Source organism: Neolamprologus brichardi, chromosome 15 (genome assembly GCF_056152115.1).
Source record: "Neolamprologus brichardi isolate AB-2024 chromosome 15, ASM5615211v1, whole genome shotgun sequence".
NCBI lineage: Eukaryota > Metazoa > Chordata > Actinopteri > Cichliformes > Cichlidae > Neolamprologus > Neolamprologus brichardi.
Genome location: NC_142118.1, coordinates 16,768,768 through 16,786,042, shown reverse-complemented (window position 1 = coordinate 16,786,042; position 17,275 = coordinate 16,768,768). Strand labels below are relative to the sequence as shown.

The window sequence follows — 17,275 nt, the reverse complement described above, 5'->3', positions numbered from 1 at the left end:
AAATAATGTTGTCCAATTATTAATTAATAAACCTTAGTGATGATCATAATGATATCATTCACATTGATAAATCTAAAGCCAGCTCTGCAAGGCTGAACTTCAGCATACATGAGGGATCATCAGTCTCTGAAGCAAAATTCAGAGAAACCTGTTTAGGTCATTTACCATCATCACCAAGATTTATGAGACTCCAACTAAAATTTGTTTACATATTCCACTGAAAATGTCGCAAAATACAAAAATCTTATCAGTCATATGGCCTCAGAGCGCAATATGTTTTTGTGATAGTTCACATATTTACAGAGTCGCTGACAAACATTGAAAGGATTTTGTAGCTACCATCATTTAATTAAAAACAAATGTGCATTTGAGTCTATGATATATATATATATATATACTCTCTCACTTTTAACAGAATAAAAGAGAACATTATCTATACATATTTTTCCAAGATGTAAAAACTGAAGTATCTTTTAAAATGTTGAAAAACAAGCGTGTATCTATGACTCAGCCCAAACTGGGACTGAACCAGGCAATGAGTGTGGTGGTAATACTGCAATGAAAGACGTTTTATGTTTTTCTTCATGCAGTCATGGAAATTACCGTACAATCCCTCATCCTTACTGACCTTTAACTTCTCCAGCTCCTCTTTGCATTCTCTCTTCAGCTGCAGGAGAGCAGCCTGGTGCTCTGAGAAAAACAGATCCAAACACCATCAAAAAGTCTGTCTTTTTTAGAAAGCTTTATGATTTTAATGCTTTTTCTAGTAAAAGAAAAAAAGTTGTTAATCATCACAAACCTAGTTTGTAAGAGTATTTTTATTCCTGTGAACATAAGTCAGACTAGTGGCTGCTTACAACCCACAAAAGATGAAAACAATGCAACGTGTTACCACATGATGGCAGCAGAGTCCCAACTGTAAACTAGTACAGGCTCGCAGATTATAGAGGCTGGCATCTGTCTAAGCAAACATTTACAGCATCTGCTGTTAAATGACTGAGATAGTAAAAGGGCAGTTAGAAAGTATATTTACTGTAGGCTTCCTCACTGTGTCTACAGGGAGTGTATATCAAGGGATATGGGCGTGTACACATGGTTTTGTCCCTGTTCAAACAGTGTTTGATAATCTTACTGATTACTGTGAAGTGGATAAGAATTAACAAAGAAATTTTATCAACTCATCCATTAAAATACAAAAGCAAGCAGGAGTAGATTATGCCTTTAAAAATGCAAGTAAACTGTGATTTATAATCACAAACTATTCAGCAATTTTAGCCCCTCCACCCCCGAAAAGACTACGGTGAGAGTACAGTGTGTAATTAAAGGACTGCTTTTACAGATGGAGTCAGACCGTAGATGTTTACACATTTGCGGGTGGAGTTCTGTTTACTTTTGCAATCGAACTTGATATTACATCCACCACACTGTAAAGTAGCTAGACACTGCTTCTCTGTCATGCATATTCAATGTGTAGAATTTCACATAATAATAGTATATCTATTTAGATTTTATTCTCTTTTTACTGTGAGGTGAATACCTTTCCTTAACAGTCTAACCAGCGTACAGTCACAGGAGGCTAAAGCTTGTCTATTCCATGGCAAAGAGGGGGTATGCTCACCCTGACAACCACAGAAACTTTTACAAAGCCGACTGAGAAACACCAGTTATTCCAACATGCATTGTTTCTGTGGGAGGAAAGTAGAGTCCTTGAAGAAAACCCACACAGGCAGAGGAGAACATGCAAACTGCACATGGAAAGGCCCCAGCCGAACAGGAGTAGCGCTATAAACCAATCCATAATAATCACTTCATTAAATCCATTTCAGAACCATTACCTTTAACTGCTGCTTCTTCTTTTGACACTAAAGTTCACATCATTCAACATGAAAAAAGAATTAATCATACTTCTATTTTTAAAAAAGCCTTTAAACTGATACCACATTTCCAAAATTCCCTTAAGATGTGTTTTTGTACATATTTGAATTCAAGCAAATTTTATATGCTGTCAAAATGTGACCTGTATACACAAATTGTAAAAAAAAAAAAAGAAAAAGTGAGGAATGGAGTTTTATTTTTGTTCCTTCTGTTTAATTTTGTTTGACACATACTTCTGAATAACTTATTGGCAGCACGATTAATATGAAGTTATTCATAGTACATATTGATGGAGTTACTTTCTTCAGCAGCATTAGCAAACCGTATGACACTGATAAACTGAAGAATAAACTTAGAAAGTAGACTTGGAGAGGTGTAATGGTAATGTCCCGGGTTGATTTGTGTGGAGTAATGTTTTCATGCCAAGTTATGATATGCATATATTAGTCTGTACCTGCTTCTGTGTACTTCAGCCCAACTTTTTCTTCCTTAAGAGGTGGCCACACCGCTTGTAGACGACCAGGAGTTCGTTCCTCTCCTTCTCCTGGGCTCGATGTCTCTGACTATGAGTGAGAAAATTGACAGCAGATATTATTAATGACAGAATTAATAACAGAAGATGCAGCTACATTGTAAAAATGACTGATGAATTGTGATTAAAAACACGCACACTGCTCAGAATTGCTTTGTTTTTGTTTTTAGCCTGATTTAATCTTAAAAAGTAACAAAAATCACAGAGAGGACTAATTCATACTTTGTCATCAGGTGGGTCCTTCTCAGGAGTCTTACTTGAGGCTCTCTCAAAAAGTGTTTTAAGTACATCTTTATCATTTCTTATCTTCTTCCTCAGTGCCTCCAGGCCAACTTTATCTCCTGGGTCCTTTTTCAAAGGCTTTGGTGTGAAGAAGGCCTTGAAGGCATCAAAAGCTGCCTCTGCACTGGACATGGAAGGCTTTGTAAGTTCACATGATTCTGAAACCTCTGTATTTTTATTTGTTTCTGGTTCTTTCTTCTCCCTCTCTTGGCTATCTTCACTTCCATTCACCCTTGTTTCATTCCGGTCTCCCTCAGCCTCCAACACCTCCTTCTCATCTCCTCTCTTTTCCCGACTCAGAAAATGAGAGATCTGGTCTAAGATGCTCCCTGGAACTTTGGTGTCCTTCTGCTTCTCTGTGAAATCTTCCCCTCGTCCTCCCACAGGAGATGGCTTAATGTGGGCCATGGTGTCATGCTCTGGTCCAGTGACCCCCTTCCTTAGGACCCTAAGGCTGCTGAAGAGAGCTGGAACCTGGATCTGCTTGTCTGCGGGGGAGCTCGGGGAGAAGGTGGCTCTGCTGAAGGTGGAGTCAGGTGGAGGATTATTAGTTGCAGATTTTATTGTCATCTCTGGCAAATTATCCTTTAGGCTGTGAGGATGGGGGGGTGAGTTGGGAGTCTCTGAATTTGCATCTCTTGTCTCCTCCTCTTCAGCTTTATCCGAGATCTGTTCCAGTTCTTCAAGCGCGGGTCCTGTTCGAGTCACAGTTATCACTACATGTTTACTTTTCAATGGCCCAGTGTTTCCACATATCTGTGGATCAAAATCCATGTCTGAAGTGGAAGTAATTGTGTCAGAATCTTCCTGGCAGTGTTCCCTTTGAGCATTTTCATTGCTATTTTCAGTATCCTCCATCACACTGATGGATACAACACAATCACCATCAGTATCCATGCAGTCAATTGAAATGTGTTGACAATTTGTCTGCAGAGATTCATTTAAGGCCCATTCATCCAGTGGATTCTGTGATATGTGACAACCCTGTTTGCTGCAGCCATTAACTTTGTGTTCATCTGACAGGTTATTCTGGTCATGATTTGTTGCAAAGCTCTGTTTCTCAAGGCCTTTTTCAGTATTTACAGCCACGCTTTGCTGCTCGGTTACTTTATAATGACTCCTCTCCTCCTCTGTTATGTCTGAGTCATTTCCTTTTTCTCTCAAGCTTGAATTTTCCAGTGAGTTAGAGGTCTTTTCCTCTGCATGAGGCAATATAACATATGACAAAAAATCGCTAGAATGCTCGAGAGCATCTGTAAAGTCCACATCCCCATTTTTCTTCAGATCACCACTGATATCTTCCTGCATCATGTCTTCAGTTTCTCTCCCAGGGAGGTTCCTAAAAATTTCCAGGACGGCTTCGGGCTGCTCCATTTACTGCATGTCACAGGTGAAGTTATCCAGAATATAGCGAGTAGGAAGTGCTAGAGAAACTGCTCATAGTTAGACTTCAGTGTAGCATGCAGCACTTCTTTACGTGGTTCCGGTATCATGCAGCCTCAGATTATAATCAATAAACAAATGCAAGCAATGTTTGAGTTAATTAAAGTCTTATGCCTGAAAATCCAACCTGTTTTTGTGCCCCTGTTTGTCAAAAAGAAACAAGCATATCCACGCTGTGTTTTAACAGTGCCTTTTTGCCTTTCCAAAGTGCTAATTTTCCAAACCTAAAACTGGAAGTAGTTGTTAGTCACTCAGACTGGCCAATGGCAAGAGAGAAATTCAGTCATGGAAGAAAAAAGGTTTCCAAGCTCAGCTCCATGGCTCTGTGTGGTGGAGTGACTCAGCTCAGCCACATTTGAAGTTAAGTTCCAGCTTCAGCTTCTCATTCGCGCCTCCTTTTCCCTCCGGCTCTTCTGTACCTGCTATAGTAGTTTACAGAGCAGCACCTTGGACATCATCCTGTGGATTGTCACAGAGTAATTGGAAACAGATGGTGTGTCCAGCCGCTGTTTCCGACAACACCCTGACATCCGTGAGCCGTATGGCAAAGGAAGCCACGCAGAACAGATGGAGGAGCACCACACCCAGAGCTGAAGGAGGGTAAATAGGACTGCCAGGGATCACTTGCTAAATGCTTGGCCTGTAAATCCACAGTTACAGGGAGGTCTCTCAATTCCCCTGCAGGTACACAGCAATGCTTGGCTAATCTGGGCATCCCAGCGGGTCTAACCCCACCTACACGGCACTGTTAATCAGCTCATATTGAAACTTGCATACAGGATCAATCGACAGAGAACGTTTGTTTAAAGTTTCGGGAAACGAAAAGTGAAAATAGTGAATTCACTTGAATGTTTTAGTTAGAGTATTTTGAAACTTGATCTATAAATAAAATAGTTGCATAAATTGAATAAATAAGCAGAGGATAGTAAGTAGGTTTGAAATAACATTCAAGTTGGTGACACAGATCCAAACAAAAGAAAGTAATAAGCAGGGAAAGTCACCAAATGGCCATAATTAAATCAGCAAACAAATATGCTGTTAAAATATATGTTTAAAAAAAAGCAAAAACAACAAATTATCTTAAATAAAATGAAAAATTAGGTAGTGGAGTTAATGACCACTATCGTCATACTAATATCTTCACTACTATTAGTACTGGGTAGATTGCTTAACACAAAATATCAAAATAAGAGTCCAAACTTCCTCCTTTGTGTTTGAGTTATTCTTAGCTCTCGGGATCCACCCTTATTTACTTTTAATGTTATCAGAGGCAGCAGGTTAGTGACAAACCTCATCTGTGATAACATCTTTACTGTATCAAATTACACTGTGTACATTTCTCTAATAGTTATCGTACTCCATATGTTTGATGCATGCCTACACACCCTGCAATGAGTTCTTAATAGGGCTATACTAAAGCTTATGAATACTAATAAGGTGGGGTTTTTTGCATTAATTTGGTGAGGGACACTGTGGCCTTTATGTGAGTTTGTATGTTTATGAAACAGGAATGCATCCATAAAATCCTGTGAGATTGCACTAAAAATCATCTAGCTTCATGCAGAACAACTACAGTGTGTGCTGGATTATAAATCTCCAGGCTGTAATATAAATTAGGACTGTACCGATTGCTACAGTTCACTGTGTCCACAACAGAAGGAATAGATAAGATAAGATAAAATACCTTTATTAGTCCCACAAGGGGAAATCAGTTTCAATCACACAACTAAACAAAATATTTAAAGCTTAAATTAAATGACTGCATTGTAGTCCTCTAAATGTATAAAATAGAATCAGCTTCAGCTTTCAAATGGATGCTCAAAACTCACTGAAAATGGTGAACCACTCAAAATCAGCCACTTGGGTTACACACACAGTGACATTAGTGACTCTGCAGTTGGATAAGTCCCAGATAAAGGGTATAAGAAGAGCACATCAATAAACAGACTATTGGCCTGCTTGCAAGTGGCAGTGACAGCTATATATTACTTACTTAATTATATTGTTGCTGAACATATGCATTTGTTTTTCATCCCATGTAAATTACATCTTCAAAGTATTATAGCACCTTCAGTGTGAACAGTTTGGGGGCATTGGGGGGAATAGATGGAAAGTTCTTTGTGACACATGTGGTGGGAACAACATGTGTAATATGTACAATACCCCATTACAGAAGTAACCCCATGCTAACTTCAGTGATTCTTTCAATTCTTCGTATTCCGTTCGGTAATCTTTTCTTTTAATCTTAAACAGAACACCTGTCTGTCCCAGATGATTTCCTGCCTGTTTCTCTCTGCTTTACTCTTTTCTCTTCATACTGTCAAATAAAGATTCAAAATGCCAAAACAATTAAACAAAACTTCAAATATTTTCAGCAAAGTTAGTCATGCACGCACACAGAAGGAAGGAAGTATTCAATTTATTAGTGCTTATCGTCTCTCCTGCAATGCACGAGTTGTGTTAAATCCCTTCTATTATGCCACTACAGGCAACACAGAGCTCTTTGTAGCCCTGGACTGGCTCATGAGGCTGGGACTTACACAGTTGTGAAGCAAGGACAAGTTCATTGCCATAGTGATGCAGCACTGACTGATGCAGACGGGGACTTATTTCAGGAAGGTTTACAGAGAACAACGGCACTGAAATTAGATTAAGGCATCACAATAACGGCACTTAGACTCTTTGTAACTTTTCACACATGCAGAATGAAGAGTGTGTGCAGTATGTTAAAATTAAATTACGTTCTGGGAAAAACAGCTTTCGTATTCTTACACAATGAGCCATTAATCACAGCAGTTAACCGCACTCTCAATGCAACTGAGGTAAAAATATTTTCCCACTGATTTATTTTTGCTCTTAAATATAGAGCACAGACTGCAAATAATAAAGTATTCTGAGTCTGATTCTGAGCTAGTAGAGCTCCATGCTTACATGCCTCCCTCTCCTAATGCCATATACAGAACACAGCCTCTTGATCCTATAACTGACATACCAGTGCCATTTCTACTTTGCAAGAGTGGCTGCTGTTTTCAACTGCTCCATCACCTCATCATCCACCTTTAGACTCTAAAACTCTGTGCTGTGTTGAGATGAGCTCAGAGCACATACTTTTCATTCTACTCACCCTCAAATCCTGGGGCACAGGTGTGGGTGTGGGTGTGGGTGTGTCAGTGATGTCATCATCGGGGGCAGTGATACGCAGGAAATCAATGTGTTTGGGTCTGGATGGATCGGAAAGTGACCTGCAGATAGAGAGAGACTCCTCGATCTCCTGCTGCCAGATCTCCTCCTGCCTCTGCAGAGCTTCATCTGGAGAAAAGATTTTTTTTTTAAAAGAAGCATGGCCTACCAACTTCTAATATAACTTGTATTAGTTTTGGAAGCAAATTAGGCTGTCTTAGTTTATGGTAGGTCTTTTGATATCAGTCACAGGTAGAGAGCTCATTTTAAACTTTGAAGCCCAACTAATTTTGCACACCACTGGCAAATGCTGCATGTTAAGCTTTAGTGTCACCATGAGGATGTAACAAAGAACTTCAGCTAAGAACTCTTACATTAACCTTTAGCATTTCATAAACAAGACAAAATTACACTCCTGCTCTATGAGGAATAAAGCACTGATTGATTCTTTATGCAAATTGCAAATTCAACAACCATTAAAAGCAGTCTAGAGAAGAAGAGAAGGTTTTATGCAGCTTCATAATTTGAATTGAAATTTAAAGATGTTCCAGAGTTTCCACAACATGATGAATGCTTATCAGTATATAGCCAAGACTGCCACTCTGAACTGTTTTAATCCCACATTGGTCAATATAATAATGGTTCTCACAGACTTGTGGTCAGGAAAGGCAAAAAACCAGATTTAGTAAAAGGCAGCTGTGTGTGTGTGTTTTTACATTAATTTCCTCAATCAAGGGTGGCGATTAAGCCAGTGATTAAGGAAGTATTCAAATGAGTGAACAGTGAAAACTAACAAATAAAAACCAACATTTAAAATGTTAATTAGAAAATAATCAATCAAATGTACCTAAAGTTAAAAAGTGGGAGTGCTCAGTGCCGAAAAACATTACATTGTCTGATGTATTAATGGAAAATATAATGTGACAGTTTGTACTTAGTTTAGGTGGGGCTGATTTTTATATCAATTATTATATATAACCAGTGTTGGGGAGTAACGGAATACATGTACCGCCGTTACGTATTTAAAATACAAAATATGAGTAACTGTATTCTGTTAGTTACCGTTTAAAAAGGTGGTATTTAGAATACAGTTACTTTGTTGAAATAAATGGATTACACGGCGGTACTTCCCTGTTTCATATTGTGGCGGGTCAGGCCTGTTTGGGTTTTGTTTGACAGCTACGTTCTGTTGTTCCAGGTGGCAGCGTTACGGTTGCCATGGTTACAGGGTGACGCTCTCGCTCTGCGTGTTTCCTGGGTGAGAGAGCGCCTGTTGTTGTTGTCGTGCTAAGCTAATAGGCAGAATGCTACCGGTATAGCTCTAAAGAATGTAGCATCATGGGCAGTGTAGTCCGTGCTGCAGGGAGAATGGACTGCCATACACGTTACGTGTCTGTGAGCGAGGGAGGGAGAAAAAGGAAAAGTACGAGCTGTCATAGAGCAAAAACTGGAGCTGGAAGCATGTAAATATAATAATAACCACTGCAGCCAAGAAGAGTGCCTGACGAGCCCAGTTGTAAGTAAGCTATTAAGACTGGACTGTACACTACACTGTACACCAAAAACAATAAGTTCCGTTGGAGCAGCCTTTCAACGCCTCTCTCTGTCTCTCGCTAGCAAAGTTGACCCAGACAACAAAGTAAAGCTAGTTTTCGGCTACAAGCCCGACACAGAACCCGACGTATTAGCCAGAGGTCCCTTTACTACGGTTCGGAGCCGCGGACCTTCAGTAACAGTAATAAATCACAGCAATAGTACATTCATGTAGTTGTAAACAGCATGATAATATATTAAGTAATCCAAAGTATTCAGAATACGTTACTCTCATTGAGTAACGTAACGGAATACGTTACAGAATACATTTTGGGGCATGTATTCTGTAATGGAATACATTTTAAAAGTAACCTTCCCAACACTGTATATAACTCTAATTATTATTATAAAATGTATTCTTGTTATTAGAGTTTTTTATTTTTTTATATGTTCTGTTTGCAAAAATCTCAACCTGTAAAGTGATAAAACAAACAGTTTAGTGGAAATGAAAGTAAAACATTAGGTAGAAAACAAAGCAAAACAGTAATGCACAGGGCAAATATCTCAAATATCTGTGTATTTAAACACAGATCCTTAGTAAATGCATTAATGATAGCTTGACTGTAGTAAATGTGTGAGTATACTTTCAGATAAAAATGCTAACAGAAACACTTGTGTCACTTTCAGAGGACACATAACCGTTCCAGAACATTAAACCGCTTATAGAAATGTGCTATCGCCCTGAGTTTGACCACACTGAACAGAAAACTGGATTTATGAAGATAACCCCCAGAAGGCTCTGAATGTCTTTCTTCTCCTATCACTAATCGCCGTCCTCCACACATTGGTTGTATTTCACAAAGCTTAGAGAATTAATCCTATTTGTTCAGCTAGCAGCCCTGCTGCCTGGTCTGAACAGAGTTTTATTGCTACAAAAATGAGGCGAGACAACAGACTCTCTGCTGATCTGAGGGAACGCTCGACTCTGCTAAACATGCATTTATTAACAAGTATTTCCATGTACAAATGGGTTCAAGCTTTCCCTTTGTGTTTCCCTAAAGATGTTTATTAAAATAATTTAAATCTACACCGTCTGTATATGGACGCTGCACAGTAAAGGAGTTCTTAGTTTTTAAAAACAGGCTTGAAGCCCATTTGGCTGCACAGTTTGACTTCAAAGTGAAAAGACCAGCAGTTTCCTGCTATTAATCATTTACTGAAAAAGGATTAAAGAATTTGGAATCAGTTGAACTGATTCCAAATTCTGAAAATACTCCATCATCATACCATCTTTATCTCTCTCCCTATAAACATCAAAGATGTTTGATGGGTTTGAGTGCACACACTCTGATTAAAAGTTATAAAACTATTGTTGATAATGTTTTGGTATTTAAATTTTTTTTTTTTAACAACATTCAAATTTTGATTTTGTGGCCAAATAATTTGTAGCATATAAAATGTCATACAGAATTATGATCTGTGAGAGACTAGAGACCTGTTGAGTGTGTAGCCAACATTTCACTCATTGTCGGTTTGGACAGGCTCTAGCTCAGGGGTGTCCAACTTCAGGCCTCAAGAGCCGGTGTCCTGCAGGTTATAGATGTCACCCTGAGTCAACACACCTGAATGATTAGTTCATTACCAGGCCTCTGGAGAACTTCAAGACATGTTGAGGAGGTAATATGGCCATTTGAATCAGCTTTGTTGGATCAAGGACACATCTGAAACCTGCAGAACACCGGCCCTTGAGGCCTGGAGTTCCCCACCCCTGCTCTAGCTTATAAATTGCTTAAGCAGATAAAAAAATGTATGAATGAACAGACGGACAGATGGATGAATAGATGGATTGTTAGCTGATGTTTATTTATTAATTGTTTTATTTTGCAGGTACTGCTGATGCATTAACATGCACTTGGTTTACTAATCATCAGCAAGTGTGTCCACCTGTATCACAGCAAATTTGCCAGGTTCCTCTCGAGCATTTAGGTGAGTGTTAACACAATGCCACACAGGAAACATGCAATTGCTGCTATACTGGGAAGAGTTATAAGGCCATTTTCAAACAGTTTGACATCAATCGTTCCATGATGAAGAAAATTATTAACAGTTGAAAAATGTTAATGACCGCTTCAAGCTTCCCAGGAGAGGACAGCAAAATCACCCTAAGATTAGAGTCATGCTCCAAGAAACTACACGTTCTTTTTCACTTGACTTTATATATTTCCTTCCTGACTAGGCTACCTTGTGTTTTGATTTTAATATTTCCCCTCCTTCTTTTCTTTCTGTTTTAAACGAGGCTACATAATTTTTTTAATTCACATTTTTTATCACTGAATACTTATTTTAAACCCGGTGGACTAGAAGGATGGCAAAGGTTTGACACTGACTCCGAACTGGTGTTTACGAGCTGTTTTATGGCACATTTCAGTCAGAACAGATCTGTGATTACAAGTGTGTCCAAATCAGCTGCTCTCCAGTACTTTGTGCCTGAATGAACACACGCTTACTCAGTTATGATGGTATGTCAGAGCAGCGAGGGGTCATTATTCACGGACTGCCACACATCCGTTAGATCTGATGTGCGTGTGTGTTCAACAACCCAGAGAAGACTACAGCAGCGGATGAGATTGCACAAAGACTTCATTTAGAGCATTTGTATCAGAGTGTTTTAATCAATGTTTAAATCTGACAGTCAGGCTTAGTCCACTTTATGTTTAATGACCATGAAAGATTATCTGAGAGAGAGCCCAGTGTGACGTCTATGGTATGACCTTTTTAAAATAGTTCATTACATCTTTCACTTTCTAGTTGGCAGGATTCATGGAAACTACAGATTATATGCTTTTGAGGATAAACTGCGATACATCAAAGCTTTAACTCCTCTGCCCCACACCACACCCACCTCTACAGTTAGCAGTAAAATAGTTGGGACTGTGATTGAATGTTACTGTGCCAAAGTATTAAAAACCTGGCTCGTCTCTTCATATTATACACTGCACTAACACTATGGATAATATCTATTAACAGCCTCAAGTTATAGACTACGCTGCTTGTTTTATCTTTTGATATCTAAGTCATTCTTTATTTTTATGTCTCACGAATATCTCCATAACATCTTTGTCAGTGTAACAGTTTCCTCACCCAGCTTTCCGCCATTTAATTTTCCTGGATAAAGCCCAGCTATGGTCCTGTTTACCTATCAGCTCCAGCCAGCACTCAGCTACATATAACAACTGTTCCCATTATTCATTCAATTCATAACAACACTTCCAAAGGAATGGGTAACGTGAGAAATGAAAGTCTGATTTGTGCACAGCAAGTTGGCATCCAACACCATAGCTTCATAAAACTCTTTCAATACATTTCAGTTGTTTTTAAGGAGTTTTTATGCCACATAAAATATGTTGTACTACCAATAAAACAGTATTCTATGGCACAGAGTTTATGTTTTTTTTTTTTATCAGAGTCAAGATATAAATACCACGAAATAGTCATAATTCCACCGTCTACCATTGTTTTAATTCTAATGTGTTTCCACCAGTTGTTCTAGAAATTAGAGTTTTGGGTAAGACTATCATATCACTACAATGACCTACCACTTGACAGCCTCCATCCATCTAAATTGTTGTGTTTTGTTAACATTTTTACCTGAAGAGAGCAGATAATCCTTCTCTGTAAACTGCTCCTGAGCGTCCCTGTGATCACTTTCTCTGGCACGTTCACCGTCTCGAGCCCCACAAATAATTGCGGTGTCTTCAAGTGGTTCAGTCCAAACTCTGTGTGATGTTTCTGCTTGCTGATCATCTGTGCTCAGTCTGGATATGAGCATAGGCGGCAGCATGGGGGACAGTCTTTCTAAGCTGCTTGATTTAATTGGAGAAACCTCCAGGTTTTCAGACAGAGAGGGCGTAGGAGAGATTTTTCCACCTGCTAAAAGAGGATGTGATGAGGCATTGTTTGGCACAACAGAGTTGATGAGGTAAGGAGGTGATTGTGGATTCAGAGACCCTTCTGTTGTGTGGCTCTGCTCACAAAAAGTCTCCTGAGGCTCTTTAAAGCCTTCACTCTCTGCTTTTGATCCCTCCATCCTCAGGGCCTGCTGCAGACTCCGTCTCAGAGCGTCACCCAGAGCACAAAGCTCCTCAACAAACAGAGGCTTGTCCCCACTGGACTCCCTGTTCTGGTCCTCCAGTGGGGACTGAGTACTGATTTCAGCTCTGCGACTTTTCTGCAGTGACACCTCTGCCTTCCATCCATCTGAGAGAAAGTGAGGTTCTTCTTCTCCTTTATGACATTCCTTGATCCAGTCCAAACTGGTGAGACTCACCCGGCGTATTATTCCTTCCACCTCCTCAATCTTGCCCATTACTCGCCGAGCTGCAGCCCTCTGCCCCATCACCTCAAGCCTCTGCTGAGAGGACTTTATGTCTGCCTTCTCTTCATCTTGTTTTTGGCTTGCAGTCTTGTTACTCTTTGCCTCCATACTAGTGTTGGAGAAAAACATTGAGTACATCTCATTGTCGTATTCAGAAAGGTCAGTGTCCGAGTCAGTAGGAGTATATTTTTCCTCTTCAGACATATTCTGTCTGGGAGAGAGATTGACTGTTTCGCTCTTTGATCTAGATAAGCTTGCAGAGGAAGTATTAGGCAACTTTACTCTCCAGAGTGGCTTTAACTGGTGCGTTAAAGTATTTATATCATCGCTTTCTCTCCTAATAATTTTCTTCCTTCTTACTGTGGGAGTGCAAATGATAGGTCTCTCTTCTTCAAAATTCCACTCCTCAAAGGAAGAAGACCTCAACCTCTGGAGCTTCCTCAGTCTCCTTGCCTTCAGAGGTGCCCGTGGAGTCCCGGACACCATCTTGAGGTTATCCTGAAGGTCACTGGTGTAAACATGCCCTTCGGCTCTTCTTCTTCTCTTCCAAGATATCTGGACTCTGGGGGAGTTTGATAAAGCATCCCAAGTTTTTGTGTAACTGTGACAATTTGGCTTAGGTTTGGTTCCCAGTTGGTTGCCCATGCTCATGAAAGCCTGGCAATCTGAACACAACGGTAAAAATTCTGTAAGCCAGCAGCTCTCAGATGAGTCATCCAATGCTTTGAGGGTTTCTTTAAAGTCTGTGAGGCCAGATTTGTCTGCGTGGCCAAGCGTTGCTGTTTCAGCTGGACCCTCCTCCCAGCGCTTAGAAAACAGTTTTTGTTGGAAGCTGGCGGGGGTTTTGGAGGGGGAAGATAGACTCCTGCATGGGGAGAGGGATGGATTCACGCAGCTCCTTTCTTTGATGGGTCTATAGAGGTGTAAGTTACTATAAGTCCTCTGCATGGTTTTATTTAATTATCACAGACGATCAGTGACCAACCACTGGGCCTGCTACAAAAAGAAACAGAGAAACATTTATTTCAGACCATTTAAATAAGTACTTGAACTTGTGTAGACTTACAGTTACACACTCTAACAATAAGTTAATTATGTTTTGCTCATTTTTTAAATATACATTTTTTTAAATGACTAATTAATGATTGCAAACCTAAAAAAAGGATAAAAGAATGAAAATAAATGGATAAATGTCCACTTACTCGTAGCGAACAGTAGTGTCTCTCCTTGAAGCACCAGGTCACCCCTCTGTTGCACTCAGCTGTACTTACTGTGACATTCAGGTAACTGACAACTCCACGCCCACTGATACAACAGGATCAGCCAATCACTGGTGCACGCTGGAAATTCTGACAAATTCTATTGGCTGATCACCTAAAGATCACTACCACTAATTCCCTGATGCCTGACAGGTACTGACAGAAGCAGAAAAACTAACAGACGGCAGGCCCAGTGGGGATTTAGACTTATTGTAATCTTCTTGAATTCAAACTATACTGAAAGAAGGACAAAATAGTTATCACAGAGTGTTGCATGAGTATATTTATTCTTTATCTCTGTACTAGGCTATCACTTTAGGGTTATTGACTAAACTTTGTGAAACAGACAGCTATGCTCCACAGGACAATATATGATAACTTAAAAAAAGAGTGATTTTTTTTTTTTTAAATTGAAGTAAAATTAATAATAATGTTGTGTAAAAACAAAAAGGTGTTTGATATTATAAATTAAACAAACAAACCATGAATTGCATAGTTAATCAATATTGCTTCATGCTGTTTTACACCATCTTTACTCCAGTCCTAACATCCCATTGTTCAGTATGTATTCATCACCTCAGAATAAACTCAGAGAAATTCTGCTGTCAAAGGTTCTGATTTATATCAGTTTTAACTTGCATTATTTAACTCACATCTTCCCTTGCAGAAGTACAGTGATCAGAGACTGTATTTAGGCCAACTGTTTTCCATGCCAAGCTGGACACTGGTCAGGCTAATCTGACTACTGGCCAGCTGTCTTTGATGGATCACAGAAACATTTACAGAAAACAAACTGCTATTCATACTGCTACTAACTTTACAAAAAAATAATACCTGTGACAAAGAAGATGGATGCTTATGAATCTGATTATGCAAAAATGGCATAACAGGGTGTCAAATTTAATGCGGAACAACAGTTGTTGTGAAGTGATTTTAATCTCCTATTATGTGATATTAATGTCTGTGAAGGTTCTCAGTCATTCAGGTCATTGTTGTCAAAGGAGCTTGCAAAGAAAAGCGTCTGGACTTCTTTAAGTTGCTTGAAGACGTTTCACCTCTCATCCGAGAAGCTTCTTCAGTTCTAAGGTCAAATGGTGGAGAGTCCCAGATATAAACCTAGTGGGAGTTTCCCCCCACTGAGGGACAAAAGGACCCCCTGATGATCCTCTAATCGCCTGAGCCAAGGTGTGAAACTGGGTGTGGGTCCCAATCAGCCAGAGTTTCGGGTGAGTTCATTGTGAAACCTGGCCTCACCTTATCATGCGAATTCGTGAGGTCAGATGGCCCAGGATGTGAGTGGGCGTTAAGGCGTCTGGGGAGGGAACTCAAAACTGGATTATAGATGGCAGAGAGTTGGTGTCGTAAACCATGTGATATTAATGTCTGCACATGCAAGCCAGTGTTGCTATCTCTTCAGACCTGGCCACTGTACACTTCCCAAAACAGGAAAAAAATTAATACTCTAATGGTAAAGAAAGTGCTCATATCCCTTTTATAAAGACACTGGAGCAGATAAGCAAGTCGAAGACAGTCAAACAGGCAACGAAATTACCAGACGTTAGAAGGATCGTATAATTGGAAAAAATGGGAAAATGTGTAAATAGTGTTGCTACTTGCACAAAGAGTCAGTAAAAGTGACGGAGAGTTTAGTTAAACTGTATGAGGAAAGAGCAGAATTTCCTGGATGATACTGACATTTATTCTTTTGTTGTTGGCCATAATGTGAAAACAACTAAACAGATCATGCATGATAAAATGTACCGGGACCTCACAAGATGACCACTAGATGTCAGTCATGTCTTGACATGATGTGGAGTGCGTTTTCTCATGATCAGTTTTTTAAAAAAAAAACCCCCACATGACTGACACCTGACTGATGCTGTAAACGCTTTACTTAGCATAGAGACGGATGTTAAATGCTTCGAAGTCAAATCCTAGTTAGATACCAGTTTGGTCATGCACAATATTTGGAATCACGAGCAGTAATCCTTAATTTTTATATCAAGTTATTTGATTTTTATTTGCATTTAATCTGCACTGCATCAAGTTATACTGTGAGTGAAATATTTCACACCCAGATAACTTTTATGCAATAAATATGTTATAACCTTTTGACTACATTTAAAAGCACTATATATATATATATATATATATATATATATATTCAATATTCCTTACATAAAATCAGGTATTTAAGCATGTAATGAAGCAACACTTTAGGTATGTTCAACATGAAACAAGTAAAAAAGTTTTTTTTTAAGTCTCTACACTGATTCCACGTTGTGAAAACATAACTTTATATTTTCTTTATACTTTTTTACACTTTTAAGTTATACCTTGCAGAGCATTTCTCGAAACTAAATTTACACCAGTCTCCAGATTTTTGAAAAAACTGCTAAGTGTCGGAGACGGGGAGAGGATGGGGGTGCAGACAGAGAGACGGGGACGTTCATAACTTTGCATTCAGCCCCACTGCTGCCAGTCAAGACCAGCATGCGTCATTATCAGACAGGGAGTGAGACCAAACCGCAAACATTTTAAAAGTAATACTATTTTAGCACAAGGACCCATCCTCGTACGCACGAGAGCATCAGCTGCCATCATCATCATCACCACTAGCACCACCGGGAGCTCGTCCCCTGATGCCCCGTCCGTCCGCTGATCCGCACCGCTGCTGCTAGGCGTCGGGGCGCGGAGAGGGGAGGGAAAGGAGGAGGAAGAGTGGATGAGGAGTAGGAAGGAGAGGAGTGGAGGGGGGCTCGGCCGGGCTGCCCTATATGGCTGTGGATGTGCTCT

General features: G+C 39.7%; 1 protein-coding gene across 1 annotated transcript in view; it reads right to left on the bottom strand.

Moving 5' to 3' along the window:
• Positions 1 to 14,458, bottom strand: part of fmn1 (formin 1) — a 29,031-nt gene extending 14,573 nt beyond the window's left edge. The window contains exons 1-6 of the mRNA XM_087851899.1: positions 14,423 to 14,458; positions 12,494 to 14,216; positions 7,257 to 7,441; positions 2,330 to 2,438; positions 1,836 to 1,862; positions 629 to 690 (exon numbers count right to left, since the gene is read on the bottom strand). Of these exons, the coding sequence (XP_087708025.1) occupies positions 629 to 690; positions 1,836 to 1,862; positions 2,330 to 2,438; positions 7,257 to 7,441; positions 12,494 to 14,168 (2,058 nt within the window). The 5' untranslated portion in view covers positions 14,169 to 14,216; positions 14,423 to 14,458. The remainder of the gene's footprint in view (positions 1 to 628; positions 691 to 1,835; positions 1,863 to 2,329; positions 2,439 to 7,256; positions 7,442 to 12,493; positions 14,217 to 14,422) is intronic.
• Between the last annotated feature and the right edge of the window lie 2,817 nt (positions 14,459 to 17,275).